General features: G+C 37.6%; 1 protein-coding gene across 1 annotated transcript; it reads right to left on the bottom strand.

Annotated features, from left to right (window-relative positions):
- Positions 1-577: 577 nt before the first annotated feature.
- On the bottom strand, positions 578-25906 carry GRPEL2 (GrpE like 2, mitochondrial). Its single transcript, XM_074204079.1, has 5 exons — positions 25897-25906; positions 24608-24920; positions 13825-13981; positions 9039-9120; positions 578-5349 (listed from the first exon to the last, which is right to left on the bottom strand). The coding sequence occupies exons 1-5, from the start codon at positions 25904-25906 to the stop codon at positions 4970-4972; spliced, it is 942 nt and encodes a 313-aa protein (XP_074060180.1). The 3' UTR covers positions 578-4969.
- Between the last annotated feature and the right edge of the window lie 466 nt (positions 25907-26372).

Below are 26372 nucleotides of genomic sequence, written 5' to 3'. Positions count from 1 at the left end.
AATATCAGTTGTTACTTAATACTTCTTGTACTAACTATGCTCAATACTAACTATAACTCAACTTACCACATCTAACAGATGTCGAAAGAGGTTGTGATAGAAGTTACAAAAAAAATGACAACCCTTTAACTTAAAGATAATCCAGAATGCCACGCATCTCAAGGAGATTCAAAAGCAGAAAGAAGTCCTTCTTGTTATAGTTAAAAAAAAATTTGACTACATGTTCACTAACTGAGTAACACCTTAATAAATTATGTAAATGAATGCACATCACTAGATAATATAAAACTTTACAAAAACATGGTAGCTTTTAGAAAATGTCCTTCCCTTTCCTCTTTGACTGAGGGGAGGGATCACAGGTGGGTAATAGTGCAGATACTGTCAGACACAACCAATGTTTTAATTAGTTTCACTGAATTGACTTTCCCCTCTCTTTTAAAATCTTTACTACAATAGATGTCTGGATAGAGGAATGGGAAATGAAAATAATATAAAAACAAAATCAACAAAAAATAAAATTTATTTAAGACATTTTTTAGAAATCAAAGAAGCCCCAGGTATTGAATCAACACTAAAATTATTTAAAGGCAGATTTTATTCAGGATATTCTGAGCACATTTAATGCCTTGATTTTCACTGTTTGATTCTACCATAGCTATCTCATGATAATAATCATCTATATCATTAGGGAAGAAAATTCTTTAGCATGAAATCTAATGTTGGCTACAGAAATTATTTTAAATGTACCCAATTATGTGGCATGCTCAGGTCACTAGATAAGGACAGTGTTATCATAAAGAAAGGTCTTAAGAATCCAACTGCTCAATCCCTTAGTATCCTTTCCTCAGCCTCTAAGAGTTTGCTATTTTCTTATAGCAATTTTCATACCAAGGCCGAAAAGCTTATCAATGCTGTGAAAATAATTCATTAGAACACTTATAAAATACTTTTGTCTCTGAAGGATTAAAGTGAGGAACTTCAAGTTCACCCAGGGAGATTAGAAGGTTCATAAATCTAGGAAGGAACCAGGTCGATTTCACTGATATAAAACTGAACCCAGAACTCCATTATCTTACCCCTGCCTCCAGCTTTAGAGAAACACAAACACACAAATCAATCAGGATTAAAAAACCAGAATCCAACAATATGTTGTTTACAAGAAACATATTTGAAACAAACACACACAAAGAATTAAAATAAAGGGAAGAAAAAGTCAAACAATTGCAATACAAAAACATAAACAAAAAAGAAAATTTCATTTTACAAAACAAATCCTTAGGTCTAAGTGGAAATTATACAGTTCAACTACATCTGCACTTCCACTAGTTCTCAAAGGAGCATTCACTGAGAGTTGTTAATCCTAAAGAGAAAAGATTGTTACATGGTACAGGAGAAAGAATACTGCAATCTGATTTATGATTCTAAATTCATTTAGGAAGGGGAAATCTAAAATCAAAGTCATTTTCAACTAGAAGGGTACATAATAATTGGTTCAACTTCATATCACAAATGAGAAGGCTATGGTCAAAATTAGGAGTGTCTCACCAATAGTTATACAGAAAAAAGGGGGCGGTTAGGTGGCACAGTGGATAAAGCACCGGCCCTGGAATCAGGAGTACCTGGGTTCAAATCTGGGCTCAGACACTTAATAACTACCTAGCTGTGTGGCCTTGGGCAAGCCACTTAATCCCATTTGCCTTGGCAAAAAAAAAAAAAAACTATAAAAAAAAGTTATACAGAAAATTAATGGTAAAGCCAGACTGGAACTCAAATCTATGAACTCTCAAAACTGCTATTTGTTTTTAGCTACTAAACCTTCTCTACTTTTCAATATAATTCTTAAAACTTAGGTTTTCATGCCCCAAAAGATGCTGAAACCTGTAACAAAGGCACTGATGGTACCATGAAAAAGTTAGAAAACCTATGTCTTGGTCCTGGTTTCACTACTTAGTAGCTTTTTAACCTCAAGCAAGTCACTTCACTTTTTAGATCTGAAATGTTCATGATTCTTTAAGTAGGTTTTGCAAATGACCCATCCAATAATGAAGGGCTAATTGGCAAAGAGTCACATGCTCAGAAATTCAGGGAAAGGAAAAATAAGCAGGGTTAACTGCGATTGGCTATAAGAATAGATTTAAAAGTTTGGGGTCAAAACTCTTGAATCTGAATTACTAGTATTTCTAATCTAATCTCCTTAAGGAAGAATAAACTACATAAAAGGGGGGGGGGAAGGTGATCTGTGACACAACTTTGCAACAAATTATTTTTAGCCAAAAGCAGGCTAACTTTGTAGGATATAAGACCAGTTTAGTCAGGTCATTGATTCTAAGTTGAAGAAATGAAGCCTGTAACCCTACAAATAGGCTCACACAATGTTTTCCATGGGGTTTATGCAGGCTTATATGACCTGGCCTCACCTAGAGGCTTTGTGATGATTATCTAATTCTGTTCTTTAGTGTCACAAGAGTAATGATCAGAAACAAGACAGGGTCATGAAACACCTATAGTAAGAGAAGTTCAAGTAGGAACTTTATTTCCAAAAAAAGAACTTAGAATCTTAAAAGTAGGAGAAGCCTCAAAGGCCATTTAGCCCAACTCTCAACTCACATACAGTATTTCCAATAGTGTTTGTACAAGTTCCATCTGAAAAACTCCATGGCCATCTAGCTTTTGCCTGAATTATTACTCTGAGGTAGTCTACTCAGTTTTAGAACATTTTTGATAAGGAGATGAGTCCCAAATAAATAGAGGTATTCAATAGAGACTGGATGACCACTTTGCTATGGATACTGCAGAGGTGATTCATACTTCAAGTAGAAGTTGGAATAATTGACCTCTAAAGTCCCTTCCAACTTTTGGATTCCCAATTCTCAACCATGCTAACAGATTTTTAGCATAGCAGAAACATTTTCAGGGATTAAATTCACATTTGCTTTGGTAATGTTGTGGACTAAGGTAACTGTTAACTTACATAAAGTTTTCCTTCTTCATCTTAATACATCCAGTGAAATGAAAAACATTTGCAACCTTTTTCAAGATAGCTATGATTATTAACTTCTAAAAGACATGGGTTTGACTGAGGTTTCATCTTATATTCTGCAAACTGACAATAATGATAAAAAATGGTAATAGTCAGTGTTGGAAGGAGTGGTGAGAAAATAGGCACAATAATACCTTCCTAATGGAAACTTTTCATTTTGGAAAATAATTTAGAAAAGTCTTCATATACACCAACAAATTTATAGTAGCACTTTTTGTGATAGCAAAGAATTGAGAAAAAAGTAGATGTCCATCAAATGAGGAATGGATGAACAAAATATGGTACATGAATGCAATAGAATATTATTGTGCTGTAAGGAATGATATCTCTGATGAATATAGAATCATAAAAAGATCTGTGTAACTAATACAGGGTGAATTAAGTAGAGTCAAGAAAAATATACACAATAACTACAACAATGTAAATTACTAAAACAACCATTTGCAAAAAAATCAAAAGTGAATGTAACAAAATTATAACTCAATTGTGACCTGAATGAAATGATATGAAGATATCTCCAACTCACCCCTCCATAGGGATAGGAGGTCCACAGATAATATACATTGCACATTTTAAAACTTTTTCAATATATAGATAGATCAGTTGTACTACTTTTTTCCCCCTTGTTTCCTTTTTCCTAGTTCATAAGGGAAAGGAATACTGGGGAAAATTATAATGGTGTAAAAAAACATCAGACTGGGCAGCTAGGTGGCGCAGTGGACAGAGCACTGGCCCTGGAGTCAGGAGTACCTGAGTTCAAATATGGCCTCAGACACTTAATAATTACCTAGCTGTGTGGCCTTGGGCAAGCCACTTAACCCCATTTGCCTTGCCAAAAAAAAAAAAAAAGATCAATTAAAAACAAAAAAACTAGGAAAAATGTTAATTGTCTCAAGACTAAAAAAAGAAAGACATGGGTTGGAATATGTTCTAATGGAGACAATATTCACCTCTATGAAATCACAGATCTACTGAATTATTAAAAACAAATCCTGAAAAAATGAAAAGGATGATTTTTTTTTGCATTTCAAGTAAAATTCACTTAGATATATCTAGATAATATAAAATGGAATTGGTTTTCCTTATTAAACTCCACATGTTTTCATATGATCATGGTAATATTAGCACTGGTAGGAATTCTAGAACAGACTATCGGAACTAAAAAGGTTTTGAAAAACCAGATCAAATTAATTATGAGGAAAAAAATTAATCAACTGATCTATAAGTTAGAATATACCCTATCAGAATTAAAAAAAAAGATATTAACAATCTGGTCTAACTCCTGTAATTTTACAGATGAGGCTCAGAGAAAAGGAGACTTTTTCAAGGTCACTTAACAGAGGCAGAATATATAACAAATATATATATCTACATATTCCTCCTGGCCCAGTATACTTTTGACTAATGTCATTTTGAATTGCTATTAAGGAACATAGGGCAGTGGGAAAGGGTAGAGTAGGGATATATCACAGAATCAAATTCCATTTCAAACATATACCATATTACACTTTGTTCTCTCTTTCCACCTGAAAGATACCAACGTACCGTTATCAATAAATAACTTTCTCCAACTTACATTTTAAAGAAAGCCAATGATAGGGTTTCTGATGAAGTCAAAGGAAAGATTACAATAAAGCAACTAAATTTCATTATACTGAACTTATTATATTAATATGATCATAAAATTAAAGCTGCAAGGTACCTTGTTTAGTGCAAACCCCTCATTTTATATATCAGAAGTAATGACTCACATATGTCAGAATTGAAATGAAAATGCAAGTCTTTTCTCAATCCAAATCATGAATATGTTTTTTCCACCATAAAGATTAAACTCCAAATAAATCAAGCAAAATATCCCAATTATAAAACAAATCTGTGTAATAAATAAAGGAAACCAAGGGGTTATGTTCTGTACAAGAAGGAAGAATGTTAATTTACTCTGGTCCCAGACCCCATCAATCCTGTTTCAACTGCCACGCCCACCTGGGCAGGTCTGATGGTTCGACCATGAAGTTTGTAGCCATCTTGGGTAACAAGTGTTACTGTGCCTGGCTGCACTCCATCAGCTGGTATGTGACAAACAATCTCATGGTCATATGGATCATACTTGTCCCCAATGGGGGTCATTTTCTGTAGGCCATGCTTAGCAAACACACTCTGCAGCTTAGCCTGGAGGAGGGAGAGTCCTTCAAAGACCTTCTTGAGGGTTGGCCTTTGGTCCCCTGGCTCTGCTTCCCCAGAGCTATGCTTGGTGGCCTTCTCCAAGATATCTGCAATCTCTACCAAATCTTTGCAGAAACTCTGGATCCCTGGGGAACAATCAAACAAACAGTATAAATGTCCAGATTTACTAGATTATCTTAAAAGCTACACACTCATGGAATACAATCTGTTTAGAGTTTAAAGAAATATGAGAGGCCAACAAATCCTAAAGACTAAAGGAAAAGAGGTTAAGTGACTTACCCAAGGTAGTAAGTAGTATAAATACATTTTGACCCAAGTCCTCTGATACTAAATTCATAGCAATTTCTATCATAAGAGAACAGAAGGGACTAATTCCAAAGAGTCTAAGAAATACAAACCAAAGCCAAGGGATAAGTCATAGAACCCAGAAACCAGACTGGTCTTCAAATCCAGTGCTTTACTAACTCTATCTCAATACTTTTTTTAAAATTTATTTTTATTAAAGATATTATTTGAGTTTCACAATTTTCCCCCCTATCTCGCTTACCCCCACCACCACAGAAAGCACTCTATCAGTCTTTACTTTGTTTCCATGTTGTACCTTGATCCAAATTGGGTGTGATAGAGAGAAATCATATCCTTAAAGAAGAGAAGTCTAAGAGGTAACAAGATCAGACAATAAGATAGCTGTTTTTTTCTAAATTAAAGGGAACAGTCCTTGCACTTTGTTCAAACTTCACAGCTCCTTATCTGGATACAGATGGCACTCTCCTTTGCAGACAGCCCAAAATTGTTCCTGATTGTTGCACTGATGGAATGAGCAAGTCCTTCAAGGATGAACATCACTGCCATGTTGCTGTTAGGGTGTACAGTGTTTTTCTGGTTCTGCTCATCTTGCTCAGCATCAGTTCATGCAAATCCCTCCAGGTTTCCCTGAAATCTCATCCCTCCTGGTTTCTAATAGAACAATAGTGTTCCATGACATACATATACCACAATTTGCTAAGCTATTCCCCAACTGAAGGACATTTACTTGATTTCCAATTCTTTGCCACCACAAACAGGGCTGCTATAAATATTTTTGTACAAGTAATGTTTTTACCCTTTTTCATCATCTCTTCAGGGTATAGACCCAGTAGTAGTATTGCTGGGTCAAAGGGTATGCACATTTTTGTTGCCCTTTGGGCACAGTTCCAAATAGCTCTCCAGAAGGGTTGGATGAGTTCACAACTTCACTATCTCAATACTTTTTAGTTACTTTTTAAAGTAGAATTGGGATTTCATTGATGTAGAAAATTCTTGATGGAAAACTCCCTCTACCAATGCAGATGAGCACCTTCCCTACAATTTATAATCTAAGAGAGTACCTGGGGGCGCTGAGAAGCTAAGTGACTTATGCAGGATCACAGAACCAATATATGACAAAGATGGGACCTGAACTCAAAGGTAATTGGTTTTGGAAATAGCTCTCTTGTTGCCTAATAATTTTATTAATAATAGCTGGTTGGTAGATAGCACAGTAGTATAGAGCACTGAGCTGGGGTCAGGAAGACGTGGGTTCATATCTGTCTCCACACAATTAACTAGCTGTGTGATACTGGACAAGTCATTTAACCTCTGTCTCAGTTTCCTCAGTTGTAAAATGGGGACAATAATAGTATCCATCTCCTGAGATTGTTGTAAGGATCAACTGAGAAAATATTTTTAAAATACTTTGATCAACAGCTGGCACATGGTAGCCACTTAATATACAAAATACTTTCCCCCTTTTTTCTTTATATAATATATATATAAATCATCTCTTCTGGTCCTCACAACAACTCAGTGAAGTTAGTATTATGGACATAATTCCCATTTTACAACTGAGGAAATTTATAGTATTTTCAACTGTTCCTTTGTTTCCCATCTCATTCATTTCTTCCCTGATCTTAATAATCTTCATTTTTCTTTGCTTCAGTATTTTAATCCTTTTCTAGTTTCCTTAAATGCCGACAGTTCTAGTAGCTATTTCACATAAATTTTGATTTAATATTTATATATTCTTTTCTTCCTGGAATTTCATCAGTTATCATCAGATACAATTAGATATTAATTAAATATTTGTATAAATTTGTATTTTTATCATATTGATTTTTAATTTTAATTCTGTTCTAATTGTCAATTTAGCTATCATCTATACATGAGGTATGTGAAAATGCTTTGCCCTAAATCAATCTCAAACAACTATGATTATGAAACTGATCAACTGTTATAAATACTCCATATGAAAGAAAGCAATGTTTAAGTTTATTTCATTAAGTTTTCAACACATATTAACTATTAAGTTCATCTTGTCACCATTCAATTCTATAATGATCTTTGTTATAATTTTTATTTATTGTATTCTGATAGTAGGGTACTGAAGCTTCCTATTTTCATCAAGTTACTATGGATTACTACTGGAATCCAAACCATAAACCACACCAATTAAGGCCCAGATGAAGACAGGGAGGCTTAGCCTGGAAAGGAAAAGACTTACAGGAATATATACTTAAAGGATGTTCTTAGGGGGGAAAAAAACAAATTTGCTTTGCATGGTACCAGAGGTCAGAACTATGACTAATGAACAACAATTATAGAAAGGCTGATTTCAGTTCAATTTAAAGAAAATTTTTCAAATAAGAATTATCCAAAAATGGAGTAGGCTATTTAGTAGTAAGTTGATGTTACTAGATAGTTAAAGTAGAAGCTAAATTATCACTTGTAGAATGCTCTAGGAATGAAAAAATATTTATTAAACACTTACTGTGTCCCAACATTGTGTTAAGCACTAGAGATAAAACTACAAGTAAATGAGGTAGTCTCTGCCTGCCCCCTCAGGAGCTTATATTCTGATAGGGAAGATAACAAGCATGATGTCAGTGGTGTCAGTGGTCAGAGGAGAATACTTTATCAAAAGGGGTGCAACTGGGTAGCCAGTGGATAGAGTACCAGTCTGGAGTCAGGAGAACCTGAGTTCAAATTCAATCCCAGATACTTAATAATTTTCTAGCTGTGTGACCTTGGGTAGATCACTTAACCCTATTGCCTTACAAAAATAAAACAAATAAAAAAGAAATCAAAAGAAACCATGCCTGAACTACTGGATAAAATATCTGACATACCCTTTCCAAAACTAGTGATATTCAATTAATTACTGTTCTCAGAGTCCCAGTTGGAATGGGAGATGTATCTGTCTCAGTTGTGGGCGAATAATAATTCAGGAACAGTCAGAATAGATAGATAACTTGACACAACTTTTAGCTCTAAAGTTCTAAATGATTTTCCCTAAGTTACCATAGCAAGCAATTTGGCAGAGGTAGAAAAAGAAGCCAGATGTTTCTATTACATATTTAGTACCATTTTCACTATAACACAGTGATTCATGGTAGCATGCAAAACAAGATGCTAGAGGGATATGTGTGGGCTAATGTGCATTGAATGTATAAAGAGAAAGCATGATTAATCATAATAGGAATGACTATTCATGGATGCTGTTCAAAGAGTGGATGGCAATTAGTCATCAGTACTGTTTGAAGAATAGATGATATCATGGACCTCAAATAAAACCATATGATTTTAAGAAATGAAATCCAGGGATATTATAGTTAAGGATGCCCAGAATTCTTTTCAAAGCAAATATTACAAAAAGTATAAATAGTAGAAGGGAAAGAGATTATGGATCAATATAGTCTGCTAGAAAAACCTCAGTGATTTTATTCTGCATGAACTGCAAAACCACTAATGAGCTCTCTAAACAGAAAGGTATATGATTACGCACAATGTTTCCACTTACCAAATATCTTGGCATCTTCCACAAATTTCTGTGTGCGCCTTCGTACATGTTCAGAATCAGCTAGAGCTTTCTGGTATCTTTCCTATACACCAAGAAGAACATCAAAATGATCAAAAGACAGGTGTTCATAAGTAAAAAAAATGCACTTTCTTTGCTCTATATGGTATGCCCTTGTCAAATGCATGTTTGCTTTTTAATCTTGTATTAATGAAGGAACTTAGTTCAAATCACCTAATTAGTCAGCCTGTTTTGGGTTGATGAGATTTAGTAACTTGAGTCAGAGGGAGAGGATCATTAGAAAAGGCCAAGTAAAAATAACTGGTGGAACAATAGAATATAATTATACCAGCCTAGAAGTACATTCTTATCTTGCTTCCTTATAATTGGCATACTTTACAAGTGTTCAATTAATTTCTTTAGTGTCCAGTATAAGGTAACTCCAAGGAAAGTGGGAGAGAGAAGATAAAGAAATGGATCTCTCAAGGCCAATCTGTAGCTCTTGAATGAATTTTTTGATTTTACCTCATTAATGCCATGGCATATTCCAAAATTAGGACAAAAAGACTAGAGCTTAGGAGGCCTATTTAACAGAAAGTACATATTTTTTGCTGCATCTTTTGTGTTAATATCGATAAAATATAATTAGGTGACTTTTCTGAGCATTAGCTAAGTCTTTCTCCCTTAAACATTAAATACCCACTAAGATAAGATACTTTATCCTATACACATGGTCTTGTTTGATATGGAAATAATTGTAGTAGATTAGAATCTGACTGTACATATTGAAATAGGACTAGTAGGAAAATAGGTTAGAGGAAGACATTTGATAATGCCTGTCAACAGGAAATCATGGCTTCATAAAACATATGTGGAAAAACTGGGTTAATTTTAAGAGATATGAAATTGCATGTGGAACCCTAGACAATAGAAGCTTGCATATTTATGAGAGTTCAGCAAAGATGGGAGGAGAGACAGCAATCCCCTTCTAAACAGGAATGGTGTGACAGGAGGAAAAGAGCAGTAGGGTGAGAAAGGATTAATTCCCTCTCAAAGGAGAGGAGAAATCATGAAGAAGATGGCAAAAGGAACATTCTTTTCCCTTGGGAATTGGTAACTCAAAAAGACAAGTTCAGGGAGCCACAGGAACCCTTCAATATACCACAATTTGGAAGAGAGAGGGAACAATAATAACAGAAGGAAACAAGGAGTACATGATTTTAAATATAGCAGTAAGCTAAGGGACATCCAAGAGCTAAAGTTGTCAGTGGAAAACAAAGATAGTTAAAAGGCAAGGAATTTCAATCTACTGAAAATCAATAAAATAAAATACTTGCTTTTGTTTCCAGAAGATACTGAAAAATGACCAGAGTCATAGAATGTGACTCCAGCTCTGGCTGGAGGAACCTTAGAATGTGAATTGTTAGGGAGAAGGGAGGGACCTTAGAACATATAATGTTAGAGCTATCAAAGTACAATTACCTTAACTTTCAAAAAGCAAAAACTGAAACTGAAAGAAATCAAGTGACTTTCCCAAAATAATCAGTAGCAGAACCCAGATTCAGTCCTTGTTTGGTATCAAAATCAATACACGACAAATAAGCAAAACGTTTACTCCCTTCCTATTGCATCTAATCACCTACTCTACTTTCCCCTACCAAAGAATGTACAGAATGCTTTCACTGGACTTGACCTTTCCTATTGACCCTATTTTGTCCCCTTTTGTCATTAGTCATTGCCCAAAATGTACTGCTTTCCAGAATGAATGATTTGCCCATGGCAAACCTTCCATCCAACCCTGTCTCCTCCACAAGTGATGGCTACAATACTTGTGGCCTCCCAAAGTCAGAGGATTAACGTGGTGGCAACATTGGTCTATCCAGTAAATTCAAAATAATCCACTCAGGCTTTTAAGGACAGATTAGAAGTTCACCAGGAATCATGGCCCTAGCCTACTCCCCACTTGTTGAGCCCTTTCAATTTCAGTTACCTCTTATTATTGGAACTTCAAAAAAGAGACAAAACCAGGGCAGCTAAGTGGTGCAGTGGATAGAGCACCGGCCCTAGAGTCAGGAGTACCTGAGTTCAAATCTGGCCTCAAACACTTAATAATTACCTAGCTGTGTGGCATTGGGCAAGCCATTTAACCCCATTGCCTTGCAAAAACCTAAAGAGAGAGAGAGAGAGAGAGAGAGAGAGAGAGATAAAACCAACTGACCCAACCACCAAAGTCTTTGAAAATGGATTCTCCAATCATAACATGAGAAGCTTGACCTAGATTCAAAGTATATTTCTTGCTATAAAGAGCCATAATCAGTGGCCATAATTAGCCATAATCAACTTTCTCTCCCAATACAGCCTAAAACTCATCCATACCATCTTTGGTATTGTGCATGAAGTCAGAATATTATCTTGACAAAGAGAGACTTTGCCAGCATAAGTAATTACAGATCTTCTTTTTTCATTTACTTTTGGAACAACTCTATCATGGATTATGGCTTCACACAAGGAAAAAACTATATCTATTAAGTGAGACCCAAATTAGGTGAGTTCAAATAATCAAGAGTGGGTGTGAGAGAAGTGAAGTTTTCAAGTTGTAGGAAAAAAAAGACTGATAACTGATAATGACTCATTTTACAGAAAATACTCATTTTCACTGAGAAAGGGTTTTGCTTCTCTTTAGCAGACTTATCTCCTATTTTTGCTCATGTACAATCATTACTGCTATAAACAGTAGGTTGTCATTTCTTCCAGGCTTTGAATGGCAAATGCATGAATTTCCTCATTGAGATATATCCTAAATATATCATTGTACTCTTGGGACTCCTGCACAAGTAACCTCTCTTGATATGTATGGTTCATCATAGTGTGGAGGAGGGCCATCTTCAGTCATCCTGATCATTATATTGCTACTGGACTCAGATGACTGGAGGAAAGAGCAAGGCTGGTGACTTTGCACAGTACCCCTTCATTTAAATCCAATTCACTAGCAAATCATGACATCATAGTAGAAGTTGCCCCACTGGGGACCCAATTGGCCATTTACAGATAAGACAAGTGCAGTTCGCTCCTTCCTTCCTTCCTTCCTTCCTTCCTTCCTTCCTTCCTTCCTTCCTTCCTTCCTTCCTTCCTTCCTTCCTCTCTCCCATTCTTCCCTCTCTTCAATTTTCTCATCTTTAAAATTGCAAAGATAATGTACATAATTGCTATTCCCAAAAAATGAAAACTGAAATCAAACTGAAGCATTTTACAAACCCAGAAATGCTACATACAATTATTAATGAATGTTATCCTTCAGGTCCACTTCTCCTGACTCCCAGACCATCTCTCTTCTCATTCTGCCATACTGTCTTCTTGATACCCAAACGATCATAAGTAAGATATTTAAACTTTTTAGATATCAGTTTCTTCCTCTAGAAAATGAAAATATTCATCTGAACTCTAAAATCCTATTCTAGCTCTAGTCCTATAATCTGGAAAAAATTGCAATGTTAGTATGTCTTCTGATTGCAGTGATAAGTTTTTCTGTGACATCTCTATGGTATTGAAGATGTATAAAGTATATTTCTCACAATAAAACTGAATTTTTGTAGAAGTAAAAAATGATCATATTGTAAATTAATATAGTCCTTTAGGTTCCCAAGCATTTCACATACATCATATCTCAATTCTCCCAATAGTCTTATAAGATGGTCATTATAAATAATATCCCCATTTTACAGATGAGGATGACGATGATGTTAAGAGGTTAGCTGAATTGCCTGACCATAGTCACAAAGTTAGTATATACATGAACCAGAATTTATGCAAACTTAATAAGTAAATGACCTAGAACTTGGTTCCTAACTCCAAGACCAGCACACTTGATCACATAGAATAAACCTATAATTTTAAAAAAATCTTCCTCCTCTCACTCACCAGACTTCAAATAAGTAATCAGCTTTCGAAGTCCATGAGAAATGAAAAGTGATTCACAACAAAAATTTACCCAATTGAGAAGTTAAAGTTGATTATGTAAAATAGTGGGAAGAAGCAGGTGACTGGAATATAGTCCTTAATAGCAGTACTTCTATTCAGATAACCTCAGTTCATTCCCATTACCCTATGGTCATTATGGATAAATGGAATAGTATTTCTCTAAACAAGATTGTACTTCTACTAAATTCTTTTCTCTCTTAAACCCCAACCTCCAGTCCCCTTCCTCCCTTCCCCATTCATATGGAAAAGTTTTTATAATACAGATAAACTTAAAGAATAAGATCTAGTTTTTTTAAACTTCTTTGTGCTGAAGACTTCAGTTATATGAGATACTCTGGTGGCCTCCAGGAAGATGACCATGGGAATCAACTGGTCTAATAGTAGAAGTTACATCAGTCATGGGTTTGGATTCAGAAGAGTTGTATTCAAATCCTAATTATGTAATTAGATGTCTAGTCTAAACTTAGCCAAGTTACCTCTCTCTACGAGGCTTGCTTTTCAAATCCATAAGGTGAAGTGGCTGTACTTGATCTCCAAGGCCCTTTTTAGTTTGATTCCTATGATTCCATAATATTTTATGCTCATAAAGAACCTTACCTACATATCTCATGAGATCCTCATAACAGCTCTGTAAGATAAATAGGGCAAAACTTGTCCTCATCTTACATATATGGGAAAGTCAAGATTAAGATATGGGAAGTGTGGAGCGGCTAATTAGCTCAGAGATTAAGCCTCAAAATCAAAATGAGAAAGGCAGTAAACCTTCAGTCAGCTCTCAATGGATAACAGCAGAATTTAATTTAAGACTCACAGTTAAATCCCGGACTTCCTTCTGCAGTCGAAGGGCTTTGAGTTCCAGAGCTTCTTCTTCCGCCAAGAAGGAGCCTGGCTCAGTAGGAGGGTCAGTAGAACCACAGTCTTCTCCAGCACTGCTCTGGGCAGCTGTGCTGAAGGCCAGTGTCCAACTTCTGAAATAAAAACACAGAAAAGGAACAGACAAGATGAGATGGGTAGGAAAGACCCAGCCCTGGGCTTAAATACTTGATGAACTTTTGCTTCCCTCCTAGTTGTTTTGGGTATTTTTGAAACTGGTTGAAGAGACTCATGCCTTTGCACCAGAAATTTTTCCTTCATTACTAAAATTGCTTAATTTCATTTTATGGCATATGTCTCCTATACCTTCTTAGTCCAGAGACAACCTCGGTTCCCTAGTTCACAGATTAGCCTTTCTCTCTTTTGCAGTATGCTATCACCATATATTAATGCAATCCTATAATGCACAGTTATACTCCTTAACCATATTTAAACCATCTGAATTTTGATTCACATACAACCATTTACTAAACACCTATTATGTGCAAAGTATTGTGCTAGGTCCAGAAAGACAAAAATGAAAGTCACAGCTTTCTAATTTACATTCTCCCAAGGAGATACAGAATATACATAAATACATGCAAAGTAATTTAGAGAAGGAAAAATTATCAACAAGTCAAAGAATCAAGAAAGGCATAAAGTAGAAGATAGTACTTTGCTGTTATCTTTGCTGTGAAGGAAGCTAGGGGATCTATATGGGACAGGTAAGTAAAGAGGATGTTTCACACATGACAGATGACATGTGCAAAGATAGACACCTATACAGTCTAACAGCTAGCAGACCAGTTTGAGTGAAACAGAAAATGAGGGGGAATGATGTATAATAAAGTTGGAAAGTTAGGTTAAGTAAATATTGTAAAATACTTTAAATGCCAAACAAAAGAGTTATATTATGGGCAATTTGAAGGGGGGGAGCCTGGAGTTAGGGAGTCCAGTTAAAAGGCTACTGTGAGAACTAGAAGAACAATATACACACTATCAACATGGGGTGATGATCATCCTTATTGGAGTTGCTCTCCCCATCAGTGCAATAATCAGGAACAATTTTAGGGGATCTGAGTTGTAGAATATCATCTGTATCCAGAGAAAGAACTGTGGAGTTTAAATGAAGACCAAAGATTATTATCTTCAATTCTAAAAAAAAAGTTCTCTTATGTATTACATTATTTTGCTGTCTCTAATTTTTTTCTCTCTTCTTTAAGGACATGTTTTTTTCTCTCAACACATTCAATTTTGATATATACATATCATGGAAATAAATGTAAATAGTATCAGACTGCCTTCTGTTGGAAGGGAGGGAATTATAAAATTCAAACCTTGCAAAAAATGATTGTAGAAACTACTAATGTATATAATTGGAAAAAACAAATAAAATATTTATATTTTTTTTAAAAAGGGGAAAAAAAGGTCGCTACAATAGTGCTGAGAAGATGGGACCATGTGAGTAGAGAGTGCTACAGTTGTGATAGAGGTGGAACTGGGAAAATTTGACAACTAAATGGATAAGGGGGCTGAGGGAGGGAGTGGGAAGAGTCAAGAATTATTCCAAGATTTTGAATTTTGGTATTTGAAAGATTGGTGGTGTCCTCAACAGAGATGAGAAGCTTTTTAAAATAGATGAATTTTGAGGGAAATGAATTATTTTAGACATGCTGAGTTTAAGATATCTTTAAGATATCTAAGGGAAAAAATTTTAAATGAAAAAATATATATCTAAGGGAAAATGTCCAAGGATTGGAGATCAGGAAAGGTTATCCATGAATAAATGATGACTGAAAACATGAGAGCTGATGATATCAGCAAGAAAGAAAATAGCCCAAGATAAATCCTTAGGGAAAGAATTCTGTGAAGGGGAATAAGGAAGAATAATCAAACAAGGAGAACTAGAAAAGAACAGTGTCAAAGAAGTCAAAGGAGAGAAGTTTATCCAGGAGAAAGCAATGGTTAAAATCATCAAAAGCTCAAGCAACTGCTGAGAAAAGGTCACTGAATTAAGCACTTAAGAGATCATTGATAACCTTGGAGGGAGCAGTTTTAATAGAAAAGTGGGATCAGAAGCCAGATTGTAAGATATCAAAAAGTGACTAGGAAGTGAGGAAATCAAGGGAAAGGTGGCATAGTTTTGCTTGGCCCCAGAGGCCAGAACTGAGATAAGCTGATGGTACAGAGGTAGACTCTGTCTCAAGTTAAACACAAACAAAATTTCCTAACAACTGGAGCTATTCTACAGTGGAATGTGCTATTTTCTAAAGAAATCTTTTAAACAGAGACTAAACAAATGAACAAATGAAGGCTAAAGCATTTGCTAAATTTGTTAAAAATCTTATGCCAGGGGCAGCTAGATGGCATAGTGTATAGAGCACCGGCCCTGAAGTCAGGAGTACCTGAGTTCAAATCTGATCTCAGACAGGTAATAATTAGCTAGCTGTGTGGCCTTGGGCAAAGCCACTTTAACCCCATTGCCTTGCAAAAAAAAAAAAAAAATCTTATGCCAGATACAGAACTAAGCAATGGAGATACAAGTATTACAAATCAGTCCTTGTCCTCAAGGAGCTTACATCCCACTGAAGGAACAACACATAAAGGAGAACTGGGGGAAACTGAGGTGGGGATGATGCATGCTTGGGGCAGAAAGCTTTGGCCAGCAAGTGAATGGAGGTCTAGCAGAGTCCAGCATCTCAGAGACAGTATCTGGGAGAAGGAGTGGGAGAGTGCTAAAGTGCAGCCATGAGATCTAGAAACGGCTTGCCAGGAATACTACCAACTAAGTTTCCTACTCAGGCTTGCATTAGCTTGGAAGATATGAGGTCCTTTTCATTTCTGAAATTCTAAATAAAAAAGGCAGAAGCTCAGTGCAGTGGAAGCACACAAGCTAGAGAATCAAAGGCCCTGAAGTTCAGGGTCATACTATTTAATCAAGTCTCTTAAACACTTAATTTGGTCCAGTATTCTTATTTATGAGATGCCTGCTTAAAAGTTCAGTAAAAAAAAAAATATTCATAACAGTTCTGTTTGTGGTGGCAAAGAATTGGAAATTGAGAGAATGTCCATCAATTGGGGAATGACTGAACAAATTGTGATATATGTAAGTGATGGAACACTATTGTTCTATTAGAAACCAGGAGGGATAGGAATTCAGGGAAGCCTGGATGGATTTGCAGAAACTGATGCTGAGTGAGATGAGCAGAACCAGAAGAATATTGTACATCCTAACAGCAATATAGGGGTGATGATCAACCTTGATGGACTTTCTCATTCCAAAAGTGCAACAATCAGGGACAATTTGGGAGTATCTGTGATGGAGAATACCATCTGTATCCATAGAAAGAACTATGGAGTTTAAACAAAGACCAAAGACTATTACCTCTAATTCAAAAAAAAAAAGTTATCTTATTATGTAATGTTGCTATCTCTTATACTTTCTTTTTTCCTTAAGGATGATTTCTCTCTTAACACATTCAATTTGGATCAGTGTATAGCATGGAAACAATGTAAAGACTATCAGCTGCCTTCTGTGGGGGTTAGAGGAAGGGAAACAAGATTGGGGGAAAGTTGTAAAATTCAAAAATAAATTTAAAAATTTTTTTTAATACAGTAAAGGGCAACTAGGTGGCACAGTGGATAGAGCACCAGCCCTGGAGTCAGAAGTACCTGAGTTCAAATCCAACCTCAGACACTTTGTAATTACCTAACTGTGTGGCCTTGGGCAAGCTACTTAACCCGATTTGCCTTGCAAAAACCTAAAAAAAAAAAAAAAAGTTCAGTAAAGTGCTTACATAGGGTTAGTGCCAGCTACCATTGTTATTGTTATCATCTGATTGGCCCAGCATTAAAGGCCTCCACATCTGACACTGCTTGCCTTTCAATGCTTTATTTCACAATAAATACTGTGTGATAGGCATACATTCAAAGTGGCCTACTCAATCAATCATTCAACATGTATTAAGCATCTTCTATAGGCCAAACACTGTGCTAGGTGCTGAGACTACAAAGAGACAAAAGACAGTCCCTACCCTCATTTACAATTTACAATCTGCAGACAGAGACAACATGCAAATAAATGGATACAAAGCAAGCTATGGAAAGGATAAATCTTTTTTTTTTCCCTTGTTTGTCCTTCAATCTCAGAGAAGAACATCAGGGAGGTGATGCCATGGCAAGCACATGGATTAGACTTGAGTGAGGAAGGGGCTGTGTAAAGTCACCAGTCTCACTTTATCCTCCAGTCATCTGAATCCAGTGGTCAGAGATGAATCCAGGTGACTGGAGATTGCTCTGGATATGAGGCAATCAGGGTTAAGTGACTTATCCAAGGTCACACAGCTAAAGCATGTCTGGGGCTGGATTTGAACTCCCATCCACCTAACAAAATACATTTGAATTAAGAAGGGTTGGGGAAGGCTTCCAGTAGAAGGTGGAGTCAGAAGGTGGAGTCAGGAGTCAGACTAGAAGAGGGAGAGCATTCCCAGCATCAGAGGACAGCCTGAGACAAAACCTGGGGCAGAGATGGACTGTCTTGTACTTGGAGGCCAGGGTCACTGGATAGAAGAGACCATGGAAGAGAGTAAGGTGGAAAAAGCCTGGAAAGGTAGGCTAGGCATATTCTTCATTTTCCCTAAATGCAATCTAAGGACCAGAAGATTTTAGACTAAAAAGGATATGAGAAATCATTTAGTCTAACTTCTTTATTTTAATAGATGAAGAAACGGAGAAGCCAGAAATTGTCTTTCTCAAGGTCATACAAGCAGCACAGATGGGATTTAAACCAGGTTTCATGTCTCCAAAATTCTTTCCATTATATCCTAGGGCTGATTTAGATCACTCTCTCCAACCCAGGAACGTGCCCTGAACTTTTCAAGCATTTATCTCTTTAATTTAAATTGTTCCATATTCAAGGAATACTCTCCTCTCCCACCTCCCCATCAATTAAGCTTCTACCCAAACTTTAATGCCAATTCAAAAGTCACCTCCCTCAAAGAAGTTCTCCAGTGAGCCAAGGATATTGCCTCGGACCTCGCACAGCATCTTGTACCTCTTTAATGGACTCTTCATAATTATCTGTGCTTCTGTCTACCCAACCACACTGCTGAAGTAAAACAGTTCATGGAAAAAACCCTGGATGCAGACTCAGAGGACCTATATCCAAATCTTGGTTCAACAAGTTTCTAGCTATCAAGTCCTAGGCATGTCACCTTCAGTCTCCAAGATCTGGTAATCCCAGCTCAAAAATAGAGCTTTTGTAGAGAATAATCTTTATGCCCCAGCATTAAACTCTATGATCCCAGGATCAACTTAAGAGTTGACAGGGATAATACTATAAAACTATGGTATGAGCTCCATCCACAACAGCAGGAAATGTGATTTACTTTTGGCCTTGTGTTACCTAACATTTTATCAGTAAACTGAAAGAAGCATAAATACCATGGCATGCTGATCAAATTTACAGGTAAGAGAAAGCTGGGGGGGGGGGGGGGGATAGTTAACACACTAGATGAGAGTAAGAATTGATAAAGATCTCCAAAGAAACTTTGGAAAAAAAAAACTTCTGAGTTTAAAAATTCCCCAAAAGCATTTCCCTACAAAAGAAGATTCTCTATACAACTGAATCTCCATTTCATACTATTTTCTTTTTTAAAAGTATAATAAATTCTTACTTTCAAAAGTGTTCTGTTTCAAAAAAAATTTTAGGTGTTCTATTTCTCTGTGCTTACTTCTTAAATTCCTTCTGTCTTATGTATATTTTAATGTTACATCAGACCTCTTTTTTTTGCATTACTACTGCTCTTTCCTCTCCTAGCTCTCCCACTGATAAAACAAAGAAAAACATTATAACAAATAAATACAATCAAGCAAAATCCATGGAGTGCCATGTTAAAAAACATGTCTCTTTCTGCACCTTTATTCCTGTCAGGAGACAGGTAATATGTGGCATCATAGGTCCTTCTGGAGACATAGTCATTGTACTGAATAGTTAAATCTTTCAAAGTTTTTTTTTATAATGTTGCTATCCTTGGATAAATTATACTGATAATTACTTGGATAATTATACTTATAGTACTTACCTTACTCTATATCAATTCATACTATCTGGGATTTTTTGAAATGGTCTCTTTCAACATTTCTTATAATGCAATAATATCCCATAATATTCATATACCCAAAAAAAGATGCCCAAAAGAAATCAAAGGCAACCCCTTAGGTCTTTTCTCACATTCCTCCTCTACACCCTCTTTACTACCCATTCATGACCAGAAAATTTGTTTTGCTCATGACTATTTCCTCCCCCTGTATTATCTTCCCTCTTAATACTCTCCTACTTATCTCTGATTACTCTCTATTGAGTTTCATATGTTTCTACAGCAAACTCCTTTGGTATTCAACCCTTTTTTAAAATCTGAGGCACAAGTGATTACCATTTCCCCCAATATTTTCTCTAAGATTGTACACCTTTCTTCTCAAACATCTCAATTATAACAGCAACTTCCACAAGGTTTTTTTTTATCTATAGTAATGTATTCCTTTTTACCTTCCCTTCTCTTTATCCTCTTAAAACACTGAAAACATTCACCCCCTTCAAACCATCCTATAAGACCTCTGGTTTGTTCTGAAGTGACACATTTATTCTTTCTTTATTAAAATGTTAGCACTATATCATCATATAGTTCCTTCCAATTTTTCAAGTAAATTTATCTTTCCCTATTTCTCTGGACTCTTTCATTTGTATTTCAAATTTCCAACTCAACTCTAGTCTTTTCACCAGAAATGTTCAAAAGCTTTCTGTTCCTTTTAAAGAATCATTTTCCCCCTGTAGGATTACACTCATTTTTGCAAGGTAAATTATTCTTAGTTGCAGGTCTTTTGATATACTGGTCTTTGAAAATACTGTATTTATTCCAAGATTTTTAGTTTTCAGTAGAAGTGCCAAATGCTGTGAAACTGACTGGATTTCCGTGTGTGTGTGTGTGTGTGTGTGTGTGTGTGTGTGTGTGTGTGTGTGCGCTTGCGCACGTGCGTGCACACACACTCCGGATCTGCCCTTTGACATTATTGGGCCATCTCCTTCGAAAATTCATTTGAGATCAGTGGATTACTTTTATTTTTACTATGTTCTCTGGTTCTAATATATCTGGGTAGCTTTATGATTTTATGAAATATAATGCCTAAACTCTTTTTTAATTGTGATTTTCAGGGAGCTCTATGTACTTTAATTTATCTAACCTTGACCTTTTTTCTGTCAAGTTGTTTTATATATCAGATCTTATATCTTTCAATACTTTGCTTTTGTTCTTTGAGGGAATCTTTGAATTTGCAATAAATTTTTTATATTGACTAGTGTTGGTTCTTAGTCCCTGAATCAGAGCTTGACCACCTGCTGCAATTTTGGATGGAGTAGCTGGCCTTGCTTGGTCTGAGTTCTTATGCTCACTTTCTACTTCCCAAGGTTAAGTCCAAGATCTTTTAGGTTCTGAGGACTGGATCTTCAAGGCCCTCTCTGACACCATAGGAGAACATATTAGACATAGAAGCCCTGGACTTGCCTGCACTATTCTTGTCTAAATGCAACAGATCCCTCCATGCTGGTTACATACTGTTCCCATGGGCTTCCTGGGTCCCCACTATGGGGTTTTCTGACCCTGGACATTCTCTGGGGAACTCTCCACTTTTGTTGCCTTCAGATCAGAGTTTTACAGGCTACAATGGATCCTATCTCTGGTAGTCCAGGCTCCCTGCACCTGAACTGGCTCCGTTGAAGGGATCCTTTCCTATTGCTATAAGGTTTCTTTCTGGCTGAATCTTATATAGTTGTGGGGTTTGATTTCTTCATATTTAAATCTTGTGTGAACTTCAGGGTTTGGTGGAGCAAGGATGTAAGAATTCAGTGGTCTGCCTTCTGTTCAGTAGTCCTCTTGGCAGGATATCCTTATGAAACTTTTCACATGCCTTTTGTCACACTGAAATTTCTAAGTATTATGGGAGAAATGAACTTCATTTTGGACTGAACAAGGAATTTTCATTCAAGTAGCTGTAGGAGAACAACATTCAGAAGAATCTTAGTGTAGTAAAAAAGTTTGTCTCTAAGCTGAGTAAAGTTGTTCATAATGGTACAGATTTGGGTCAGCAGGACATTGTAACTGAGTTGGAAATGAAAATGGGTAACTTATTAATAGGATATGGTTACAGCAAGTTTATCAGATTAATTTTTCTAACTTGACCAAAGATTCCCAAGCAAGAGAATTTCCCATATTCTTTCAGGGCTGACATGAAAGTTGAACTCATATTTTGGTGTTTATGGTTTTACATGCACAGTTTTTTGATAATGAATTAAAAAATAAAAATGAGGGGCAACTAGGTGGCACAGTGGATAGAACCAGCCCTGGAGTCTGGAGGACCTGAGTTCAAATCTGACCCTCAGACACTTAATAATTACCTAGCTGTGTGACCTTGGGTAAGTCACTTAACCCCATTGCCTAAAATAAATAAAAAAAATGAAAATGGAATTTCTCTATCACTTAGAATTATGGAGTGACACATGAATTTCTAGTTGTAATATAAATTTTGCAACAAAGAAACAAATTGTGATTCATAGGGGAGGTAAGAAGAAACCAATGGTTGGCTAGTTCTTGGATACTATGTGAAGTATCAAGAGTGTACCAAAATATGTTTAAAACATGAGAAGCATGTTTTAAAACATGAGTAAAAAAGAATTCACAGTATGTCTACAGATAACTCAAAGTGATTGTTTTTTTTTACTATGATTGCAATTGGAGCACATTAAATGATACCACTTTGGGGTAAAGAGAATTACAAAGTTAGGGGGGAAGAAAGTGATCTCATAAGAAGAGATTCTAGAAAAGAAAAATGTTATAAGCCAAACACTAGTTAGTCCAGAAAATGTGTTATTATCACTGTTCCACAAGAAATTTAACTTAATAAAACCTTTTATCAGCGCAATGTACTAAAACATTGTCAGTTTTCTTTATCTGAAAAAAAAAATTTCCAAGAATCAATAAGGCTAAATCTATGATGGGATATTTGTGGATTTCCAAATAAAGCAAAGGATGAAAATTTATAAATAAGAGTTGAAGTTGAAGGAGATTCATTGAAATCACTGTAAAAAAATCACAATGTAATTTTGGGGGAAAAAACAATGCATAAAGTCTCCACAAAAATAGTCAAGGATTTCCTTAAAGCCTACAAAGTTATACCTGTCTGGTAGCTAAGTGGAGCAGTGGATAGAGTATCTGCCTTGGAATCAGGAGGACCCCAGTTCAAATCCAGCCTCAGGCACTTAATAATTACCTAGCTGTGTGACCTTGGGCAATTCACTTAACCCCATTACCTTGCAAAAAAAAAAAAGAGTTATACCTGTCACTTCTTGAATTCACATTTGGATTTCTTCCAAGAAAATCAAGGGGTTACAACACAGTGAGGGCAAATTACTTGCCCTCTCACTGAGGGAGGCATAGGAGGAGGAAGGTAGAGAATGCAGAACTCAAGGTTTTTAAAATTGAAATATAAAACTTGCTTAACATGTAACTGGGAAGAAATATAAATAAAAGAAAAAAAGAAAATCCAGCTATCATAGTGATGAAAAAGGGAAATACTTCCATCAAGGAACCTCCACAGTGGGGTGGCTAGGTGGCACAGTGGATAGAGCACCGGCCCTGGAGTCAGGAGGACCTGAGTTCAAATCCAGATTCAGATACTTAATAATTACCTATGGGGCGGCTAGGTAGTGTAGTGGCTAAAGCACCCGCCCTGGAGTCAGGAGTACCTGGGTTCAAATCCGGTCTCAGACACTTAATAATGACCTAGCTGTGTGGCCTTGGGCAAGCCACTTAACCCCACTGCCTTGCAAAAACTAAAAAAAAAAAAAAAAAAAAAATTTCCAGTGACGAAGAATAATCAAGATAGGTGGAATATAAACAAACTGGCACAATGTTGTTGGAAGCTGGGAAGGTATGTTCCGGGCCAAAATGCAACAGGAAATCAATCATCAGTACCCGGACCTGCATTTTAATTAAGACAAAGCACCATTCTGCTAAGACAGAACATATTTCATATAAAACTGTGAAAAAGAGAAAACAATCCTAGAGCTCTATTTAAAATCACCCCAAGCCTCCCAGCCCTGGGCCATTTCCCAAGGAACATCACTTGAGCCGCGGGCCGCCCAGGCCTTGGCACTGCCCAAGGGCTTCACAATGGGGCAGGCGGCTCAGAAGCTGCTGCCCCCCATCCCCGAGGTCCCCTAATGGCACGTCTGTATGCAGTTGTCCCCACGCCGACTCTCCCCATTTAACTGACCTCCAAGAAGGCAGAGATGGGGGGGCAGCGGGGGGAGGGGCGGGATGGGGAGGGGGCAGTGGGGGGCGGTCTGCCTTTCCTTAGAGCCCGGCGGGCGGCAGAGTTGCTGGCATACAGTAAGCGCTCAATAAATGCGCAATGCCCGCCTGCCAGGGCGGAGCGTCCTCTCCCACTCACGGATGTTCCCGCGTGGGAAGCGGCTGCCCGGGCCCCGCGGGCGCCAGGAGGGCCAAGCCATCCGGCCGGGGCTCGACTGCGGCCTCGGCCGCCTCACTGCCCGCGGGGCCGTCGGCGAGGCGTCTCCCGCGGGCCTCAGATGCCTCCGGCGTCACACACGGACGGCGGCTGCGGGGCCTCCGAGGGGCGACCCGGCGCCATCTCCGCCCCCCGCCCCCGCGGCCCATCCCCGCGGTTACCTCTCCGGGCCGCGGGGGCGGGGGGCCGCCAGTCGCAGCAGGGTCCGGGAGGCCGCGCGGATCCGCCCCGCAGCCATGTTCCGCCGCCCTCCAGGCCGAACAAGCCAGAACGGCAGAGGCCCCCGGAGACCCGGGAGAGAACTACAATTCCCAGAGGGCCTCGCGCCTCGGACAGGTGAGGGCACCCGGCATACAGGAAGGGGCGGGCCGACAGAGATCACTTCCGGACGCTTCAGGGCTGGAGTTGGGCGGGATGAAGGGAGAGGGAGATAAAGGGAAAGGGGAGAAACGAGCAAAGGGGATGAGTAAAGGGCTGGGAAGGAAAGAGCAAAGAAGGAGAAAAGGAAAGAAGTGGAAGGCTGAAATGTGGAGATTTAGTCTGCTGGATTATACATATTTGTTACAAGAGTTTTGTTTTACTTCTCTAATGGGGAGAGAAAACAAATACTTGTTAATTGAAAAGAAATAAAATTTAAGAAAGAGAATGCACACATTCAATTTGGATCAATGTACAACATGGAAACAAAGTAAAGACTGACAGATTGCTTTCCGTGGGGGGTGGGGGGAGGAAAGTAAGATGGGGGGGGATTGTAAAACTCAAATAAAATCTTTAATTAAAAAAACAAAAGAAAGAGAATGCAGGGGGCAGCTAGGTGGTGCAGTGGATTGAGGACTAGCCCTAGCCCTGGAGTGAGGAGTACCTAAATTTAAATCCAACCTCAGATACTTAATAATTACCTAGCATGTGACCTTGGGCAAGTCACTTAACCCCATTGCCTTAAAAAAATGCAAAAGAGGAGGAGGTGGAAAGAAGGCAGAAGCAAGATAAATAGAAGTAGAATGATCGGAGTTAGCAATTCAAGCAGTCAATAATATTGATTACTGGGGCGACTAGGTGGCACAGTGGATAAGTACCTGGGTTCAAATCCGGTCTCAGACACTTAATAATTACCTAGCTGTGTGTCCTTGGGCAAGCCATTTAACCCCATCTGCCTTGCAAAAACCTAAAAGTAACAATAATAATAATAATAATAATAATATTGATTACTTAGGTCCTCCTGATTTCAGGGTGGGTGCTTTACTCACTGTGCCTCAGACCTTTACTAGCTGTGTGATCTTGGACAAGTCACTTAACCCTGACTGCCCACATCCAGGGCCATCTGCAGTCATCCTGATCCATATCCGGGCACTAGACCCAGATGGCTCTGGAGGAGAAAGTGAGGCTGTTGCCTTAGCACAGCACCCCCTCACTCAAATCCAATTCATGTGCTTGTCATGGTATCACATACCTGATATCATGACCTTCTTCTAAAGTTAAAGACAAACATCAAACATTTATTAAGACATTGATATAGGGGCGGCTAGGTGGCGTAGTAGATAAATCACGGCCCTGGAGTCAGGAGTACCTGGGTTCAAATCCGGTCTCAGACACTTAATAATTACCTAGCTGTGTCGCCTTGGGCAAGCCACTTAACCCCGTTTGCCTTGCAAAAAAAAAACTAAAAAAAAAAAGACATTGATATATACCAAGTACTATACTAAGTATTGGGGAAAGCCAAGTAAAGCGAAACAAGGTTCCTACTCTCAAGAAGCTCCCAGTCTAATGGGGCAGGCAACCAACTTTGTACAAACAAGCTACAGGCAGGACAAATTGAAAATAATCAGCATTAGAATTAAGGGTGATTGGGAAAGGCTTCCTGTAAATTCTGTAGGGATTTTTGGTTTTTAAAGGAAACCAGAAAGGCTGAGATGGAAAGTGGGGGAC

The sequence above is a fragment of the Macrotis lagotis genome, chromosome 1, assembly GCF_037893015.1.
Source record: "Macrotis lagotis isolate mMagLag1 chromosome 1, bilby.v1.9.chrom.fasta, whole genome shotgun sequence".
Lineage (NCBI taxonomy): Eukaryota > Metazoa > Chordata > Mammalia > Peramelemorphia > Peramelidae > Macrotis > Macrotis lagotis.
The sequence above is the reverse complement of the archived record's forward strand: the minus strand, read 5'-3'. Positions and strand labels throughout refer to the sequence as shown.